This window comes from Danio rerio, chromosome 10 (assembly GCF_052040795.2).
Source record: "Danio rerio strain M-AB ecotype USA chromosome 10, GRCz13ab, whole genome shotgun sequence".
Classification (NCBI taxonomy): Eukaryota; Metazoa; Chordata; class Actinopteri; order Cypriniformes; family Danionidae; genus Danio; species Danio rerio.
Window position 1 is genome coordinate 37,567,248 of NC_141030.1, and position 21,304 is coordinate 37,588,551.

At 33.5% G+C, this 21,304-nt stretch overlaps 2 protein-coding genes across 6 annotated transcripts in view; one reads left to right on the top strand and one right to left on the bottom strand.

Annotated features, from left to right (window-relative positions):
* The window catches only part of LOC147842141 (uncharacterized), a 1,078,568-nt gene that overhangs the window by 124,402 nt on the left and 932,862 nt on the right, over nucleotides 1-21,304 (bottom strand). The window contains exon 1 of one of the 2 annotated variants that reach the window (XM_087271074.1): nucleotides 2,220-2,511. The exons of the other annotated variant lie outside the window; for it this stretch is intronic. The gene's annotated coding sequence lies outside the window, so the exon portion shown is untranslated. Of the gene's footprint in view, nucleotides 1-2,219; nucleotides 2,512-21,304 lie in introns of those variants that run through there. 2 annotated transcript variants of the gene reach the window in all.
* rxfp2a (relaxin family peptide receptor 2a) overlaps nucleotides 1-21,304 on the top strand; it is a 135,820-nt gene that overhangs the window by 50,653 nt on the left and 63,863 nt on the right. For 2 of the 4 annotated variants that reach the window (XM_087269772.1, XM_087269770.1), the window contains 4 exons: nucleotides 6,710-6,856; nucleotides 9,744-9,821; nucleotides 12,954-13,059; nucleotides 14,976-15,047. In XM_087269772.1, the coding sequence (XP_087125898.1) occupies nucleotides 6,718-6,856; nucleotides 9,744-9,821; nucleotides 12,954-13,059; nucleotides 14,976-15,047 (395 nt within the window). In that variant the 5' untranslated portion in view covers nucleotides 6,710-6,717. 4 annotated transcript variants of the gene reach the window in all.

Consider the following 21,304-nt stretch of genomic DNA (forward strand, 5'->3'; position numbering starts at 1 on the left):
TCAAGAGGGATTTTCTCCTTTTGTTGTTTGATTAGTAATAAAAACAGGTGGCAGTAGGAATATTGTGCGCTGTAGCTTTAAGAATAGTGCGGCTCTGATATGGTTTCTCTTTCACATGTCTTTTGATTCTCAACTTGTTGGTTTATTACACAAACGAAGGTTAATATGAATAATCACTAAACACTGCACTCTGACACAAACATGCATGTATTTGAACATTAAAGCGCTCACATTAGGATGGCATTAGATTTGTGTGCTCTGCTCGTCTCGCACACACAGAGCATGTGCTCTTTTGCGTTTTTAAAAATATGAATAATGCGCGTCACGTGCCACAAAAGTTACATTACAGAACATGCTTATATTCATTTTCACGTGGAAGTGAGCTTTGCAGAGCAACAAATGTGTACAACTGGAAAGGGGGAGGTATATGATGGAATAATCATTTATCTCGAATAATGGTTTCTCATAATCGCTAGAAGCCAAAATCGAAATCGAATTTTCGATTAATTGCACAGCCCTAATATATATATATATATATATATATATATATATATATATATATATATATATATATATATATATATATATATATATATATATATATATATATATATGGGCTTACAGTAGGCTTATTTATAAAATACATTTACAAAGATGATAGCGAAGGACATTTTGCTAGTTTAGTTCAGGATGTTTAGTTAGTTTTAGTTAGTTCAGTTCAGTTTTTTTTAACTCTCTTTTTATTTGAATTTCAGTTAAGAAATAAATTTTAGTTTTCGTTTTTTCGTTCGTTTTCGTTAACTATAATATCCTTGGTGCCAACAAGTAGGCAGCAATCTGACTGGATGAAAGTCAACACACGTGTTTGGCACACAGTTCTTTTCTTTCTTTTTGCACATAATCATCTAAGAATACACATGATTAAAATAGCCATAACACATATAATATGTAATTAACACATACTTTTTGAGAGTGCACCTTTAATCTGTTTTTCCCACCACAACTAAAATTACTTCTTCTTTCTGCTTCTCACATAAAGCTATCATATGGCTTCGGATGATTTGTGTTGTGTGGCAGAGAGAAAATCATTTAGCCTCTATTAAAAAGGCAGAGCGTGCCAAGACTGGTTCTGCCGATGATCCAAATGATCTGACAGAAAGTGTTCATGCATTTCCATTTTCTCACTTGTTTGGAGACAAATTGCACATTTTCCATGTCGAATGCTTGTTTCTGATCCTCCTCAGACAGTGTTGTTACCATTTAATTAGTACCTGCGCCAGTCCAATTTTTTATTAGAGGCTGCAGCGATTTTCCTGACCACATCTGAAAAGAACAAATGTGTGTTTTTTCTTTACTAAGCTGTTCAGCGTGAAATCACACTGTGCTTTTCAGGATTATTTATGTTCTCGCTATTAATGCTTTCAGTTAATATTTGTTTACAAGTGTACTCATTTCTGAATGTTCACACAACACTGAATAGATTGAAACTGACGTCAGTAGGACATTCCACTCCAGTGGCAACCATTAAGCCCACAGCTAGGCAATGAAAACATTTTTATAATTGGTCAGCAAGTTTTTCAGGTTTTTTTTTTATTCCACTCTTGGTTAATTTATCTGGCAATTTACTAGCTTTAGTAAACAGTGATTCCTAATGTGCACTGCATGCTGCATGGATACCCATTAGCCAGTCAGTTGGTTGACTTCATTTAATATTCCTGACCTAGACGTGGCTCTTTAATTTGCAGAGATTATTGTAGTAAGTTTTGGTGTTTACAAATGAACTCATTTGTTTTTGTTTGAACAAGTTGTTTTTTTTATCACTGATGTGCTCTTGTGGCCACATATGGATTTGAGTAATTGTGTGGGAAATGTGCAATCTTGACTGAGAAAGGGCTAAACTGGCCATCTGAGGCACAGACTGGATGCTGTTTTTTTAGCTGGATCAACAAATGTGAGTAGTATACTGACACAGCTTTCTTCAACTGGACTATACATACAGTTGAAGTCAGAATTATTAGTCTCTCTAAATCATTAGCCCAAATCTAAATAATTTCAACACATTTCTAAACATAATAGTTTTTATAACTCATTGCTAATTACTGATTTATTTTATCTTTGCCATGATGACAGTAAATAATAGTTGACTAGATATTTTTCAAGACACTTTTATACAGCTTAAAATGACATTTTTAAGGTCTAACTTGGTAAATTAGGTTCACTAGGCAGGTTAGAGTAATTTGTCAAGTTATTTTATAACGATGGTTTGTTCTGTAGAATTTCGAAAAAATATATAGCTTAAAGGGGCTAATAATTTTGACCCTAAAATGGCTTTAAAAAAAATTTAAAACTGCTTTTATTCTAGCCGAAATAAAACAAATAAGATTTTCTCCAGAAGAAAGAATATTATCATACATAATGTGAAAATTTCCTTGCTCTGTTAAACATCATTTAGGAAATAATTAAAAAAGAAAAAAAATCGGAGGGGGGCTGATAATTCTGACTTCAACTGTATGTCTAACAGCAAATGCAGGTCTTTTTTAGTTTGTGTAGGTCAAATGTAGATTTAAACAACACTGGGAGGATGGGGAGCAGCAAAAATGTGAAAGTGAGTAAATAACAAGTCTACTAAAAATAGGAAAGCAGTCAGACAAAGATAAGATAATGTCTATGATGCAGCTGGATGTGATGTTAACATAAACAGGAAAGTCGCTCTGCTGGCTTGGGGTTACTTTGATAGCGTTTTGAGTCATTTCACTGGCACTGTTGCTCTTTACTCATACAATCACTGGCCACTTTATTAGGTACACCTGTCCAACAGCTCATTAACACAAATTCCTAATCAGCCAATTACATGGCTGCAACTCAATGCATTTAGGCATGTAGACATGGTCAAGACGATCTGCTGCAGTTCAAACATCAGAATGGGGAAGAAAGTTGATTTAAGTGACTTTGATTGTGGCATGGTTGTTGGTGCCAGACGGGCTGGTCTGAGTATTTCAGAAACTGCTGATCTACAGGGATTTTCACACACAACCATTTCTAGAGTTTACAGACAATGCTCAGACAAAAGGAAAAATGCCTGGACTTTTGATTTCTGCTCCAGCATTCAGATGGTAGGGTCAGATTTGGCATCAACAACATGAAAACATGGATCCATCCTGCCTGTATCAACAGTTCAGGCTGCTGGTGGCAGGCTGCAAATCATCTCAGAATGGTTTCTTGAACATGACAATGAGTTCACTGTACTCAAATGGCCTCCACAGTCACCAGAACTCAATCCAATAGAGCACCTTTGGGAGGTAGTGGAACGGGAGATCGGCATCATGGATGTGCAACTGACAAATCTCCAGCAACTGCATGATGCTATCATGTCAATATGGATCAAGATTTTGGAGGAATATTTCCAGTGACTTGTTGAATCTATGTCATGAAGGATTAAGGCAGTTCTGAAGGCAAAACCCTATACTAGTTAGGTATACCTAATTTAGTGGCCAGTGAGTGTATATTTATTTATTTGTATTGATTTCATTTTTTTGTATAATGTGGTTTATTTGGACACGGTGCAAACCTATTACTGTGTTTTTTTGTGACATTTAGTTGTAAATTATATATATCTTTTACTTGTCAGCTACTGTTTAACGTGACTGTGTAAAACTGTTGCCAGAGTAATTGATGGTTCATTCCAGTGTGACGACCTATGATAAACAGGGTATAAACCAAAGGAAAGTTAATCAGTGAGCTACAGTACTGTTTAATTATTTAGCTGACTGACATAAATTAGGTTTTGTTGAATTTGTGGAAGTGACTTGCGACAGTGTTGTTAGCCTCAGCAAGAATGGACTGAAAATTGCTGTAGTTTTGCTATGTATGTCATCACTGTCTAGTCAAAGTGTTTATAAATGTATGGCTGTCTTGGGATTTTTTTTAAAGTGATGGGAATATCTGAACTATTTTCACCAAATAATCATTTTAAAACCACTAAAATTGACAATTGTACAAATACATACAAACACACACATCATTTTAATCACTAGATAAAACAATTTGCTTGCAATTAATATGTTTTCTATGTATATATTAGGAATAGGTGGTGGTTCATTCCTCTGTGACAACAGATAAATAAGGGACTGAGCCTAAGGAAAATTAATGAATCATATAATCAGTTTTGTAAATGTATTTTGATGCAGACACACACAAAAATATCATGAATATATAACTCCAGGTAAACTGTCTTTATATATAACCTTTGAAACAATGATTATTGTGAAAAGTACTGTACAATTATACTTATATTGAATATCTCTGTATAGGATTTTTGTGTTTGTCGGCGTTGTTAAAAATATTGGCTGAGGAAGTAGAAATGTGGCTGCCATATCAAAACACTGAGTCTGGGTTTATTACGTTAAACCAAAAGTACTAAAAATATTACTCCTTGAGGAGTTGTTTTTCATTACAATCACTCTGGTACCTGTGGCACAGTCCTGTTCCTGACTTGAGCTTGGACGATGATGACTTGAAGGTGTTTATGTGCTTGGAGGTGTTTTTATTTTTATTACTGCTTTGTATGGTACTATCGGCCTTTTCCACAGTTCCCCAAAATAAAACAAAAAATCACAGGCCTGTGTGGAGCAGTAAACTTTTGTTTCAAGAAAACAACTGAACTTATTCAAATAAATATACATTTACTGGACACTTTATTAGGTACACCTGTCCAACTGCTCATTAACACAAATTTTTTAATCAGCCGATCACAGGGCAGCATCTCAATGCATTTAGGAATGTAGACATGGTGAAGACGATGAGGAATGAGGAAGAAAGGTGATTTAAGTCACTTTGAACATGGCATGGTTGTTGGTGCCAGAAGGGCTGGTCTGAGTATTTCAGAAACTGCTGATCTACTGGGATTTTCACGCACAACCATCTCTAGGGTTTACAGAGAATGGTTCGACAAAGAGAAATTATGCAATGAGCGACAGTTCTGTGCGCACAAATGCCAGACGTGAGTTGGATGGGCTACAGTAGCCACCGGGTGCCACTCCTGTCAGCTAAGAACAGGAAACTGAGGCTGTAATTCGCACAGGCTCACTAAAATTGGACAACAGACGATTGGAAAAACGTTGCCTGGTCCGATGAGTCTCGATTTCTGCTGCAACATTTGGATGGTAGGGTCGGAATTTGGCGTCAACAAAATGAAAGCATTGATCCATGCTGACTTGTATTGGCTGGTGGTGGTGGTGGTGTAATGGTGTGGGGGATATTTTCTTGGCACACTTTGGGCCCATTCGTGCCAATTGAGCATCGTGTCAACTCCACAGCCTACCTTAGTATTGTTGCTTACCATGTCCATCCCTTTATGAGCAAAGTATACCCATCTTCTGATGGCAAATCATCTCAGTCTGGTTTCTTAAACATGACAATGAGTTCACTGTGCTCAAATGGCCTCCACAGTCACCAGTACGTAATCTAATAGATCACTTTGGGATTTGGTGGAATGGGAGATTTGCATCATGGTTGTGCAGCCGACAAGTCTGCAGATATTGCACGATGGTACCATCTTAATATGGACCAAAATCTGTGAGGAATATTTCCAGTACCTTGTTAAATCCATGCCATGAAGGATAAAAGCAGTTTTGAAGACAAAAGGGGGTACCTACTGGCACTAGTAAGGTGTACCTATTAAAGTGTCCGTTGAGTGTACAGTACATATAAACAGAAATGTATTTGAGAGAGAGTATATATATATATATATATATATATATATATATATATATATATATATATATATATATATATATATATATATATATATATATATATATATATATATATCCTTGGTCTTAACTCTTTATTTATATAGAGATTATTTTTATACCAGAACTGGTACTCCAGCTGTAATCAGCACTTGTGCTGTAAAAACCCATAATACAACACATTTTTACTAAGCTGCATTTATAACCTGACAACTTGTGTCATTTCAGAGCCTAGTTAAATCATATCATTCACTAACCTCCAGTGTGCTATAGACGTGACAAATAGCACCAGACAGAACAGTGTATTTGCTGTATATGAGGCTGTCAGAGACCAGGCCGTGTTTCATTGTGATAAAGCTATGTGTTGGAAAAGCCACCCACTCTCGCAATTTATTACAAATCTACTTTATGATGAGTGTTAGTGAGGGCCGATAAGAAAACACCACAAACATGACAATTTATTATGCAAAATGAAGCCGTTAGAGACTAAAACAGCCTTTCTGATGAACGTCTGCTTGTGCACTGGACTAACGCCTTTCTTGGAATAAAAAATAATTGCGGGCCTCGGGGAGCCTCGTGTTCATAGATGTCATATTTTCCAATTACAAAATATAGTGTTGTTGTCATGCGCTGTGTACGAGCGCCATTTGTGTCATCAAATTTACTGCAGGCTTAATCATGTAGGGTAATAAAAAATAAATAAGTCAAAAAGGGAGGAGGATGTACTTTCCATATCTTTTGTTGACACTGAAGGTCAAATTTAATCAAACTCTGCTGCACTTGGCTTGTGCTTTCTATCTAACTCTGCTGGAGGGCTTCCAGGCATCTACTTTTGCCCTGATGGAAGCACAAAGTACTGCAGTGATTTAAAGAGCTTTTCACAGATGTCATTTATGTACTGGAAGCTTCAGTAACTTTTTCTTCTCTTCCTCTTCCTGCCCTTTCCTCATTGCCGCCAGCAGCATCCATGATGGCCACCAGGGCGATGACAGAAGGTTGCCCTCTCGGCCAGTTTCCCTGTGGGAACATGAGTGTGTGTTTGCCTCAGGTCCTTCAGTGTAACGGCCACAAGGACTGCAAAAATGGCGCAGATGAAGAACATTGTGGTAAGGCCATATTTAAATGTATGCATGTCTTTATTTTTTAAAGGGTTAAGAAAACCTCAAATGAACATTTTAATCATGTCATTCCAAACCTATAAGTAATTTTGACACCTACAATACAGTGGGAAAAATAAGTAGTGAACATGCCACCTTTTATCTCAGAAAACATATTTCTAAAGGTGCTGTTGAATTTTGCTTGCTTGAAATTTTTCCCAGGAAAAGAAAACAAAAATTTGTGTACATAGGATATTATGCATAATAAATTAAATGATGCAGGGAAAAGTATTGAACACATGAAGAAAGGTAGGAGTAGAAAGGTAGTGAAAGCCTAGACAGCGACTGAAATCTCTTAAATAATATTAGCTGCTTCAGTCCAACACAACATTAAATAGCATTTTTAGTATTTCAGTTCAGTAGTTTCATTTCAAAAAGCATTTCAGTAGTTCAGCACTTACTTCTTATGTCATTCCGTTGTTATTAAACAACAATTTTTTCGGATTTGTTTGTTTTGTTTTATTTTTCTGTTTGTATTGTTTCAGGGTGCTTTCACACCAGTGAATCAATTCAGTTGTTCCGAAACAGAAATTACAAATGTTACATTGTTGTTCTTTGCTCTTAGAGCGGTTCGCCTTCACACTGCAAAGTTTCTAATCGGACCAAAAGAGCTAAAACAAGTCATGTGTGAGTAAACTCTCCTCTGGTCAGTGTCAGTGTTTATTTTGCAGAGTCCCACTCAGCTGTCAGGAGAGGTGGTGGTTTGGTGGTGTTTCACAAGGTGCTCGCGACGCATCTGAAGAGTGAGGAGAGATGCGGTTGGGAGGGGTGAGAAGGGTGCGCGACGTAGCCTATTTGAGAACTGGGAGGGAGACGCGAGATTACCGGGAGATTATCACTTGTTTGAGGGCATCCAGAGACTTGTGAAACTTCCCGCCCTACTCATAATTCTCTCTTCATATAGCCGTAAACCTATTACATATCCATAAAACATTGTGAAATATCCATGCTCGGATCGTATCGCTTTCTCACTGCAATCGATCTGCTCCAGAGTTCGTTTTAATCAAGCCGAGACCACCTCATTCAAGCGATCTCGGACCGATTGATTTGGCACGGATCCTAGCGCGGCTGCTGGTTTCACATATGCCAAACGAACCGCGCTAACTGGGCAAACGAGACAGGCTCCGAAACAAAAGTGTAGGTGTTTTTTTCAAAATCTGGTTTAATTCCATGTCAACAGCTTCTTGAGAAATATTATTCCTGGGAAAAAAAACATCACGTGTTCTATACTTGTTTCCCCCTCTGTACATGGAGATATTTTGAGTTAAGTCTTAGATATTGCTGACCCTACATTAAATGTTTGTTCACCTAAAACTGACACTTTAAATGGAAAAAAAACTAACCTTGTTCATCATATAACAAAACTGTTGAACCAAATGTATTTTTATCAACTTTTTATTCATTTTTAAAAGTGGTTGAGTACAGACTTTCAATGGAACACAGAAATATCTTAGATTTTCTTAAAATAGCTTTATTTGCCATAAAAGATTAACAAATGTCTCACAGGTCTACCATATGGCTGAGTAATTGATTATTTAATTGATACATTTTTATTTTTTTAATTAAACTAATCAAAGCAGTCAAAGAAGTATAAGCAGGCAAATAATTTAAAGTTTGAAGTTTAACCTTCATTTTATGTCATCATGAATGGAGTATTTGCACAAGAACTTTTAATTTTCAATAAGCCAGCTCAAGCACATCCAGTGAACTGTCATGCCATTATAAACTCATGCATTTAAGTAATCTATGGCTTCTTTAATATTATTAATCTTCCCAGCCTGATTGGTATACAATAAGTTTAACATATAAAGCAGAGACGCTTAAAGGAGGGCCCGCTGGCCAAAGTTGGCCCATTTGTAACCTTTGATTTGGCCCACCATCTCATCTGAGAAGAAAGTGAGAATGCCCTTAAAAATGGTCGTCTATTGGTTCTAAATTGACGTAATATTTTTGTTTGTTTTGTTTCTGAGCTACAAACTGAAATTAAACATTCAATTAAATGTTATGAATGAATCTGATTTTTTAATATGTACATAATGTCTCAACGGATAGAGGACTGCAGAAGACACCATGAGTAAATCAAGGCAAAACTAGCATAACTCCAGTCTGTTATAAATGAGAATTTTTTTTGTTTTGTTTTTAACTGTAATAAATATAAAATGTAAAAAAAAAAAAAAAAAAAAACATGTTGTTTTAGTTACTATAAAGCAATGTTTTCTATTTATTTTTAAATATTAATAAATAAATTAGGAGTTTACCCATAGCAACTATATAGTATTAACCTTCGGCCCACTAGCATCAATCAAGTTTGGTTATTGGCTCTTTGTAAGAAAAGGTTTGGGCACCTATGATATAAAGTATATAAGTATATAAAGTGGGTTTCAGACCAGACAAGACATTAAATTTGATTGTTTCACCTCATGTCTTAAAAATATGGACATTTATTTATCCACAGTATTTTCAATGGAGTTTCAGCGTTGCCTGCTGCTTCTTACTCCTTGCTTGTCTTTAAAATCAAATTGAGGCCATTCACCTCATTTTATGTGTGAACAACCAAATGAATGCTTAAGTTTGATTATATACTTAATTATATTTGAATAAAGAATACATTATTGATGCTTTTAAAGGAACCATATAAAACTGAAAATTCACATTAACCTTTCACTGGAAGATTTTTGGTGGCTGAAAAACACTTACAGTGCATATAGCCTGTTCCTTTTAAAATACATTAGCAGCTGTTTAGGTAACATTGATCAGTTTATGCCATTAATGTCTGCACAGTGATATCTTTTTATTGTTACAGCGACTTTCTAATACATGCTTTTAATTTCTGCAGGCGACAACAGCGGATGGGCGGATATCTTTGATCGCACTATTAAAAAGGCAGAGCCACAGGACCTTCCTAATGACTGCTGTATGTGTCCCTCTCTTGATCTGATTTCCTTTGGAAGAGATCATGTAGATAAGCATAAATTATGTTATCTTGCAGATCAGCCAAATAAGCTAGTCCAAAATGCTGCTGTAGCTTCCATGGCAAGGCCAGAACTGGATTTTCTAAGTTTTTTTTTTTTCTCAGAGTTTATTTGATGAATTTATAGCCTTACCTTTTAATAGTCTACTGGAGACTTTTTATGGCAGAAATCCTATAGGCTGCTTTTTACCGTAATGCATCGTAAATCTGCATCTGCATGAGTTTTACGAGCTTGTAGAAGCACCTGTTTGGAAATTTATTAGCTTTTAAAGCCTATTGCCCTTGAAAATGTGTAGCAGCCTACAGACAGCTTAGTAAAGTTTTGAAAAGTGAAATGGAACAATATAAACTTTTATGAACATGGATTATGAATCTTAATTAGGTGATGCTTACCCAGTAATCGTTCTTACTAAAAGTAAACTAGACCCGTTCAAACTAAAATACCATAGTAAACTTTTCATTAATTCATTTTCTTTGTGGCTTAGTCCCTTTATTAATCTGGGGTCGCCACAGCGGAATGAACCGCCAACTCATCCAGCATATGTTTTACACAGCGGATGCTCTTCCAGCTGCAACCCATCACTGGGAAACTTCCAAACTTCCATTTGCGCTATATATGAATTGAATAAACTAAATTGGTCATAGTATATGAGTGTGTGTGTGAGTGTGAGAGTGCATGGGTGTTTCCCAGTGCTGGGTTGCAGCTGGAAGGAAATTCGCTGTAAAACATATGCTGGAATAGTCCATTTTGCTGTGACGACCCCTAATAAATTAGAGACTAAGCTGAAGGAAAATGAATGAATGAATGTTTTTAATATTACTTTTACCACGAGTAGTATTAATGCAACTATGTATTATGTATTTATGTATCATAATAAATATCATGTTTATGTATTTATTTTTATGTGAAAAAATAAAATTATCAAAGAATCAAGCTTAATAGAATAAAAAAAATAGTAATATCTAAAGATATATGAAAGGTTTTACAAAGTTGCTTGTCTGGTTAATAAAATAAAATGTAATGTACTAATAAAGGGATCATTAAAAATAATATTTTAATATTTGATGTATTAAAAATGTATAATAAAGACATATAGAACTACGAACAAAACAATATTTTCATAATTATAACAATAACAGCAAAATGTTAGTTTTGTTATTTTGTTCATAATATCCCTATAAAACAACTGAAATTCTTCAGAAATCATTTTATGTTTTTTTTGGTTTTATTATTATAATTATGTAAGTCTTTTTTGTTTTGTTTTTAAGCTTTATGTACCAGTACCAGATTTACTGAACAGATAAAATAACACATAAGCACAACATTTTCTGTGAATGATCTGTTAACAATGCTCAAATCTGATGTGGGTAATCCACCAACAACAAAGGCCAAAAATGAGTTAAGACATTAGGACATAAGACATTTGGGGCATTAAATAATGGTGCAGATACCAGTAAAAGGATATCATGCATCACAACACATGATTCACTTGAATACTTTTCCCCCCATAAATTTTACATCTATTTGGGAAACTCCCAAGACGTAAAACTCAAAAATAAACGTCTATGCCTTTTCATTAAATTTTTTTGTTACTTCATGTCTCACTAAATCCTGATAGTAACTAGAGTTTTTGCTGGTTCAAGTTATTAGAAAACTGGCCCTAGATTAGGACCGGATGATATTACCAAAATTTATTTAACAAAATATTCCTTAATTTCAGCTGATACAATAATATTCTAATATTAATATAATATTTTAAAAGTCTCATTGATTATAGATGTCTGTACAATAAATGAATTTGCCAAGTCTATAAAACCTTTTGTCACACTTTATTTTATGGTAGAATTCTAACTATTGACAAAAATATAAACTATAACATTTAGCTCAATAAACTCCTAATTTGCTGTAGGTAGTAGTTAGGTTTTAGATATTGAATATAGGATTTGGGGTGTTGAATAAAATCATGCATAATATGCACTTTATATATACTAATAAACAGCTAGTATCTTAATAATAGTCAAGTGTTAAGTTAATAGTGAGAATTGATCCCTATACTAAAGTGTTACCAAACCTACAGTAACTACAGTATATATTATTTTGGCAATAAAAACAATACAAATAAATCATTTGTATTTAGTCATCAAATTAACAAATAACTCTCAGATTTTAATGATATATTAACCTTTAAACTATTGCATAGACAATTTTCTTATAGACTGAAATACAAAGCAACAAAAGTGAGCAGAAAGATAGACAGACAGACAGAATGACAGACAGACAGACAGACAGACAGACAGACAGACAGACAGACAGACAGACAGACAGACAGACAGACAGACAGACAGACAGACAGACAGACAGACAGACAGACAGACAGATAGATAGATAGATAGATAGATAGATAGATAGATAGATAGATAGATAGATAGATAGATAGATAGATAGATAGATAGATAGATAGATAGATAGTTAGTTAGATGGATAGATATAGATATCTGGCATAAACTTTTATGGTGTACAGATTTCAGTTTCAATTGTTACAAAAAAAGTGAGACATCAGCAGCAATTCCTGCTTGCTTTTCAAGTGCTGTTAAGTGGACTCTTAAACTCTACTGATTGGCTATTGTGTTCACACACTTAACAGAAATATCTGTGATCGGCTCCATCTCTTACAAGGACATGGGAGCATTTGAAAGCTGCATCTGTCAGCTGAACCGTCAGATATATAAATTATCAGCCCACAGATCAGCTGATTAACAGTTTTCAACCAATTCAGTGCACTTTCAGAGCTATAATAAAGTACTTATGAGGGCTTCATATCTGCGATATACATCACTGCATTTTCTAATGGTAATGTCCTCTATGTCATTAACTGTCAAATGCAGTAACATCTTGAATGTCTTGGAAAAAACTAGATTGCGATATACATTGATTTTGAATTATTGCCTAAAAATATAATAATATTGTGTTACCATTGTAGATAAGTTTTGTTGAAGTTTAGTTATATTTATTACATATGTTTATATGTATCTAAGTTATGTTTAAGTTATTAAGTTTTTATTGATCTTGTGCAGATCTGCAGCAATACCCGCAAAGCTGTTCGTGCAAAAAGACGGAGGTGGAATGTGTGGACGTGAACCTGCATGTCGTCCCCATCCTCTCTTCCAATGTGACTTGGTTGTAAGTACAGGGAACTGAAAGCCATCTGCACAGCTTTACTCCATTGCTCCCATGAGAGGTTATTAATCTGGAGCTGGAGAACAGGAGAATAAATGTGACATCAGTGAGCCATGAAGCTTAACGAGATAAAGAGCTGCTTTGCACTAAGCAATTACCAGCACAAAGAAAAGTTACCCACACTACCTGTTTGATTTTGCTTAATCATTTTGCTCACTATGTTTTGATTGTTCCCCATGATGGAGGTAGTAATTGTGGTTTTGAAGATGTTTGATTTATTGTGATCTGCGCTCTGAAGATACTGAGATGTACAGGGTGGATATTTATAGATGATTAATGTCTTTTGGAATGAAGAGTTTGAAGACGATCTTTTGGAGTCTGGGGATGTTTTTGGAAAATGGAGAAATGTAGAATAATTTATATCAGTGGCCACTGAGGTTATATCCAAGAAAATCACATTGTTTCATCCCTGTGGAATGTAAAGACTCTTAAAATAGATAATTCATCCTGTAACTGTCAGTTTTGTTAATCTTTTATGTGCAAGTTACCCTCATATACTTTTAACTCAGTGTGATTTTTTTTCATAGAACACCAAACACTATATTTAAAATGCTTATTAGATTGTCAGTGCAAATCATATTTTTGTGCATCCTGTTTGTAATTTGATCATATTTTGCTAGTGTGAATGAAAAAAAAAAAAAGAGTACACGATTTTTACGAATCAGTTTTAAGCCATATTTTAGGAGAGTTACATATATGGTAAATTCAATGACGTTGATTACAATATAGATTTATGGACAGAAACGTTCAAAAGTCGTAGAATAACTCACAGTACCACTCCAGTGAGTATTTCAATGAGAACCACTATCTTACAAAAGTCTTGTTGTTGATCCCAGTAGTAAGAGCAACAGATAATAACTTGACTTCTAGTTGATCATTTGGAAAAGTGGCAGAAGGTAGATTTTTCTGCTGAATTGCGTCCCAGTCATCACAAATACTGCAGAAGACCTATTGGAACCTGCATGGACACAAGATTCTCATAGAAATCAGTCAAGTTTGGTGAACGAAGAATCATGGTTTGGAGTTACATTCAGTATGGGGGTGTGCGAGAGATCTGCAGAGTGGATGGCAACATCAACAGCCTGAGGTGTCAAGACATTTGTGCTGCCCTTTACATTACATACCACAAGAGAGGGCAAATTCTTCAGCAGGATGGCACTCCTTCTCATACCTCAGCCTCCACATCAAAGTTCCTGAGAGCAAAGAAGGTCAAGGTGCTCCAGGATTGGCCAGCCCAGTCACTGAACATTGAGCATGTCAGGGGTAAGATGAAGGAAAAGGCATTGAAGATTACAAGTTATTATTTGTTGTTCCTGAAACTTGGATAGGCGACAAGATTTTTGTCAGGTAGTGTATAAATGATTAAAACTGATTTGTAAGAATGGTATTTTGTGGGATTTTTATTTGTTTATATATTTATTTATGCACATTATTCAAATCAAAAGTCTAGAAATCTGTTTCTGCTAGGATCAGATTTTGTTTAGTTTATTTGTCATTTTTTTCACCCATCAGATGTTGTTTGTAGAAAGCATTTGTAGACAAAGAGCGCCATGGGGGTATTTATATAACTACTGTAGAATCAAACATACTCAACAAAATTAAAAGCAGCCCATGAGTCTGCGAAAGAGTTTAATAGACGATGGAGAGGATTTTCAGTAACTAATGATCTTCATATGGGTCTGTTTCTCACAAAAAGATATCATATGGCTTTCAAAAAAAGGCATGGAAAGGAAAATAGTTTTAAACAATAATATTAGTCACATAAATGATGACAGAATTTTCCTTTTTTGGGTAGATTATGTCAGTAATGCTTTGACTAGATGCTGCGTTTTGTTATTCAATGTTTCCTAATTGCACAGGTCTCTGAAGAACAACAGGATCAGGAATTTGGATGATTACATCTTCTCCAAATACACACAAATGCAGAGACTGTAAGTATCTGTTAATCAAGTGTAAAAGTGCATCATAATACATCATTAAAATCAGCCAAGGATGAAAAAGACAAGTCAGATAATCAGTTCAAATTACACAAAAATGCTTTTTTCAGCTACGGTTTCAGCAGTGAGAAGGGAAAACGAAGCACACGCATTCCTCTTGACGAACATCACCTAGGCTATAAATTAAGACCACTGTATTTGATTAAATCTACAGCCAATGTCCTTCCAGTCGCTCATTGGTTTTCCACTCGCTGTGCATCGCCAGGTCCTGCTGACACCCTAAATTTATGGATGCTGTAAAATGTCCAATATGTAATGTGAACTATAATATCTCAGCCTTGAGAACTTTAGGCTGTGCCTCGAATCCTGGTTCTCTGAAGGAGACAAGTTTAATATCTCACCCATCTGCTGACCATCCACGAAACCCTTTGTAATAAGTCCACATTAGCCAGTGCAGCGCAAAGACCTGTCTACTTAATCTACTGCTCAGGCCTAGATCTTCATTCATAATTTACATCGTTTTAAGCACGAGCAATAAATCAATATCACTGAAGACTAACTTCTGAAAAAAAGAGGTTTTACCGCATTAATGCTTCTTTTTTCTTTTTTTTCTTTTTTCTTTTTAGATGGGACCTATTATGCCTCTTTTTATAAGATGTACAACAAGTCTCTGATTTCTTACGTAAAGTTTCAGCTCAAAATACCAAATAAATGATGATTTATGACTCTTTGAAACTGCTTTTCGGCTTTGATCCTAATTGTGCTAATTTGGTGACTGTCACTTTAAATTCAAATTAATTTATCAAAAGAGGGTGTAGCTACAACTGCCTGTGTGTCAGCATAGTGGCAGATTAAAAAACAAGACTAATGTCTATGCTAATATAAAAATGGGTTTTAACCACAGCGGTTCAAACTGTAGTTCTGCCGAGTGACTAAAAAGTTATCAGTATTGATGGTAAAAAACTGAACATTTCTAGTCAAACCATTCTTCTGCAGTCTCATACCAAAAACGGAAATAAGGCCAGTATTAATAGCTATAAATGTGGGAGACAATGATATTATGTGATTGTGTTGTATTGCAATATAGAACAATTGAAGTATATGGTAAATCAAAAGTATTTCACGAATACTTGATACTTAGATAATTTAAAGACAATAACTCTCTATGGTTACAACTGAATTTATTACAAAATAACTGTATAAAATGATAAAACATGAAATGATAAAACATATGACATAAATTGTACCCAGCTTAAATGTAAAATTAAAGGTTACCAGAGGTAGAAGGAGAGACAAAGGGGGAGGGAGAGAGAGACAAAGAGAGCAGGCCCAGAAGTTAGCCTGATTGCAGTAGAGTCAGAGAAGATTGACTCCAGAGGAGGAGAGGAGCAGTGCAGGAAAAGAGACAGAGCAGAATTTACCACCTATTTTGCATCTTTCTTGACCATGTGACTGAAGTCCAAATGCTAAGACATTCAAACTGACCAATCACGTGTGACCACATCATAAAACCCCCAAAGTCCTCACACCAGGCACAGATCGTATCAGTATCTGCCTTTGGAGTCAGTATGGATCTTTTTGAGTCAAAAAGACATTTTTGTCAAAGAAACATATGCATATGATAATTTAGCCTCTTACACTAATGAGGGAGAGATTGTTACTAATGGGCGGGGCTTTCCTCCTCTGATGACACGTACAAGGTAGGGTTGCACGGTTTACCGGTACTAAGGTAGTATCGCAATACAATGGTTCCAAAATAATGGCAGTGCAGTCTATCTAGTTAGTTGCATGGTTGTGCAAAAGTAAAACATTTTATTTGAATAGTTTGTTTAAGGTTGCAAAACTATGCAGAATTTGCACCTCTTATGGTAACCTATTGCATGTTTTCTAATGCTTCAGTTTGAACGCACATCTGAATCAGTTAAATCCTGCTCCTGTCAATATTATTTAGCAGCTACAACAACAAAGAAAACAATAACAATAGATAAAACACCCAAAAGAGGAACAGGAAACATTTTTTGACCACTTTATATTGCCAAATTTTGTTGGAAAAAGACTCTTTCTTGTAACAAATTTGGTTTGGTATAATTTGTATCTTTATTTTAATGTATTTTTTGTTGGTCAGTTATCTATAAAATAAACAAAAAGAATAAGTGATGTGAAAATATTACATTTTCAATAATAAGGGAATTATGAATTTAATTCAAGTAAGGCTATTATAATATAAAATATAGTCCTTCTGACAATTTTCTTTATCTTATAGTGATACTGTTATGAATTACATACATACTTCAGCTGGTATAGTATCGTTACATGAATAAATGGTATCGCGACAACCCTTGTACAAAAGTAGAGTGTCAATCAAAGTGTTTCTGTGTGATTACAAGTGTGATTACAAAAAATACAATTACATTTTTTACCCTTACAAGCTGATTATATTAACAGACTGTTTCCCACATAACTGTGTTTAAACCTCTTATTGAAGTGATTTTTGCATAATAGATCACCTTTAAAGGATGTTTAGAAGTTTCTACTGAAAAGTAAGACAAAACTAAAGGTACATTTTTTTTTGCTTTGCAAAAAAATGTTTATTTCATAATTAGTGCTGTTAAACAATTGTGTAATTTAGATTTTAAATAAAATCTTCTGTTTAAATAATTTGTGTGTGTACTGTGCATATATATTATGTCTATACCAGGCCCCCTAGTTTGTCACAATTCCGAGATCAACAAAAAAATCGGTAATTTTTGCGATCCTGCAAAATTTTTAATTAAGCACAAAATAAACGCAAAAATGTAATTAATCTCATAAAAACAAAAAACAAAATTCCATACCATATAATCAAATTATATTTATTTCAGTTTGCAATGAATATTTTTTACATGACTTATTTTTTACATGACTGCATAGGTAGCACATGTGATGTATTTGAGTGTCTCTCGAAAAATGGTGTCTCACCTGCCCCCTCACAACTCACTACATTGTATGGAATGGGCGGTGGGTGAGATTTCAGCGTGTGCAGTAAGCAGGCGCAGATGAAGCGCAAGTGATTTACATGTGAAGTCAATGCAAAGACAAAATATAGACATCTTGTGGCTTAAATTGGGTGTTTTGTGCATTTGACGTGCTTCAAACTGCAAAAGAAAGTCGGAACAAACTGAGAAATAGAACCGACTGGTGGAGATGAGATTGGTTCAAGGGTGACGGCTGCTGGACATGACCGAATTGAAGGACATTATTTGTGCTTTACATGTATGGTATTATTTTTGTATGGATGGTACATGTCTGGTATTATGATGTGCGTCAAATCGATAAATTGTTTCGTTTAACTCTTTCCCTGCAGTTAATGAGAGAAAACACTTCTCTGTTATTAACAGTTTCACGGCAGTTCGTGTTTTAGGTGTATGATAGGGGAAGCCCAAACGCCCAATTGTCCTATGTGTGATATGATGTCACATGCTCCAGGGAGTGAAATCTGAAAAAAAGTAAGATGGTGGAGAAAAATAAGAGTATTACAATCTTCCTTTGGCTTAATCCCTGCCGTTTCAGATCTTGTCTTGACAAGAGAGCAAAATAAAGAAGTTTTTTTTATGATTTGTGTCATCGTTTCAGATTGCACACCTAATATGGTAGGTTACGAAATATGGTAATGTTAAAAACATATAATTTTTTGCATTTCTATATATAAATATATGTTTTTTAATCGCAAAATTTTTTAAAAATTACCGCTACAAAATTAGTCATTTTTATCACAAAAAAATGACATAAAAAATCATGAAAAAGGGTTCTGATATACTGTATAAATTGATATTATATCTATGTAGCACTAAGTTTTTAACTAGTGACTTCTTACCTGGCTGTTAGGATAATGGCTGTTCATAAAGTACACGTTCTGCATGATCGTATTCTATATTGCTAATCCTACCCAACACTTAAACCTAGATGAATGATTATATATAAAAACTTATTTCAGATGCGATTAGTCATCTTATACCAAATCATTTGACAGCACTGTTCGTTTGACCTTTTTCTCATCAGCCTTGATCTGAAAACGTGTAAGTAGTTTTCCATTTGAGGGAAACTTCTTAAAGGACAAAACCTTTCAAATGAGATTCCAGTCTTCAAAAGCTGAACACCTTCATTATTTTTGCTGCAGTCTAATTGATTCATAAGCTGCCGTTTCTCTTCTGAAAAGCCTCTAACAGGTTTGCATAATTGATTCTCCTGCACACTTTCTTCTCAAATTAATATCAATAGTCATTCAGGCTGATTTATTCCCACCTCTCCGCTGATTGGCTGTCTTGATTTTGCATCTTGCTTTTTGAGGGGTTAACTTAGTAGTACCGTACAAAAATGATGTGTTTGTTTTTATGTGCAGTGTAGGATATGCACCCACTGATGTCGTTTTTACTGTATTTTTGCCAGATATGAGTTATTATAGTTGATGATAAGTTGTTTGAGTGTTGAGTGTAACGGGCTAAATGTCTGATTAATTGTGCCCTTTATCACAAATTTTTCCAAAGAGACACAATTGAGGGTAGATAATACCTAGAACAGTCACATACTTGTATTTAATTTTATATTTTATATATTTTATTTTATTTTTTTTTATTTATTTATTTTTTTTTTAAATACATTTAGTTGGATGTGATTTTAAATCCTTACATTTATACATTACTGATATTTGTCATTCAATTATCTTAAATATTAATGTGTTAATGCTATGTTGGGTTGTAAAATACATTTATTATTATACATTTATAAAATACATGTATTTTTACATAATGTTTAGAACTGCTAAAATTCCCATATTCATGTATTTATATATTTATTTTATTGTATTTTTAATAAATTGTATTTTATTTTATTTAAATGATTACATTGTGCATTTACTGACATTTATTTATTATACATTCATAAATTATATTTATTTGTGGATAACATCTAGAATTAATAACAGTACTCATATTTTATTCTGTTTTATTTATTTTTTATCATTTTTTATTAATTTAGTTTAATTTCATTTTATTAATTTGATGTCATTTTTCGTTTATTTTGATTAATTTAAATGCTTTTATTTATTTCCTGATATTTGTTATTTTTTAATCTTAAATATTAATGTGTTAATGCCATATCAGTTTGTAAAATACATATATTTTTTACATTTGTTCTACATTTATAGTATAAATTAAATATAAACATAAATATATAAATTTATTTTACATTTATAAAATACATGTATTTTATTTGTAGATAATGCCTAGAACATTATCTACAATAATGATAATGCCTAAAACTAATAAAAGTCCCATACTCATATTTTATTTAATTTAATTTAATGTAATTTTTATTTTATTTTATTTTGTTTTAAATGCTTATATTTATGCAATAACTGATATTTGTTATTTAATTATCTTAAATATTAATGTGTTCATGCCATATCAAGTTGTAAAATACATTTATTACACATTTATGATACATTTATTTATTATACATTTATAAAATACATGTATTTTATTTGTAGATAATGCCTAGAACTGACAAAAGTCCCATACTCTTATTTTATTTTATTTTTTAATTAATTGAATTTTATTTAAATGATTACATTTATGCATTTACCTATATTTTTAATTATACATTGATACAGTACATTTACTTTACATTTTTTGTAGATAATGCAACCTGACAACAACCCCAGACTCAAATTAAATTTTTTTTATTTTAATTTTAATTTTAATGAATTTTATTTATTATTATTATTATTTTTTTAATATTAATTTGGTATAATTTTTAATTTATTTTATTTAATTTAAAATCTAACATTTATGCATTTATTATTTGATCTTAAATATTAATGTATTAATAACATATCAGGCTGTAAAATATATTTATATTACATTTATTATACATTTATAATACGTTATTCTGCATTTCTTATAAATTTATAAAATACATGTATTTTATGTGTAGGTAATGCATGGAACTGACAGAAGTCCCATACTCATATTTGATTTTATTTTTATTATTTTTAATTAATTTAATGTAAATGCTTACATTTATGCCTTCACTGATATTTGAATTTTATTATCTTAAATTAAATGTGTTAATGCCATATCAGGTTGTAATATACATACATTTAAAACCTTATCTTAACATATCACGGTACAAACATTGTGGGAAATGCTAGTTTTATAAATATTTTATTCCTGTAAGGGAGGCTGGTCCAGGGAAAAAATGACCTAAAAAGTTTT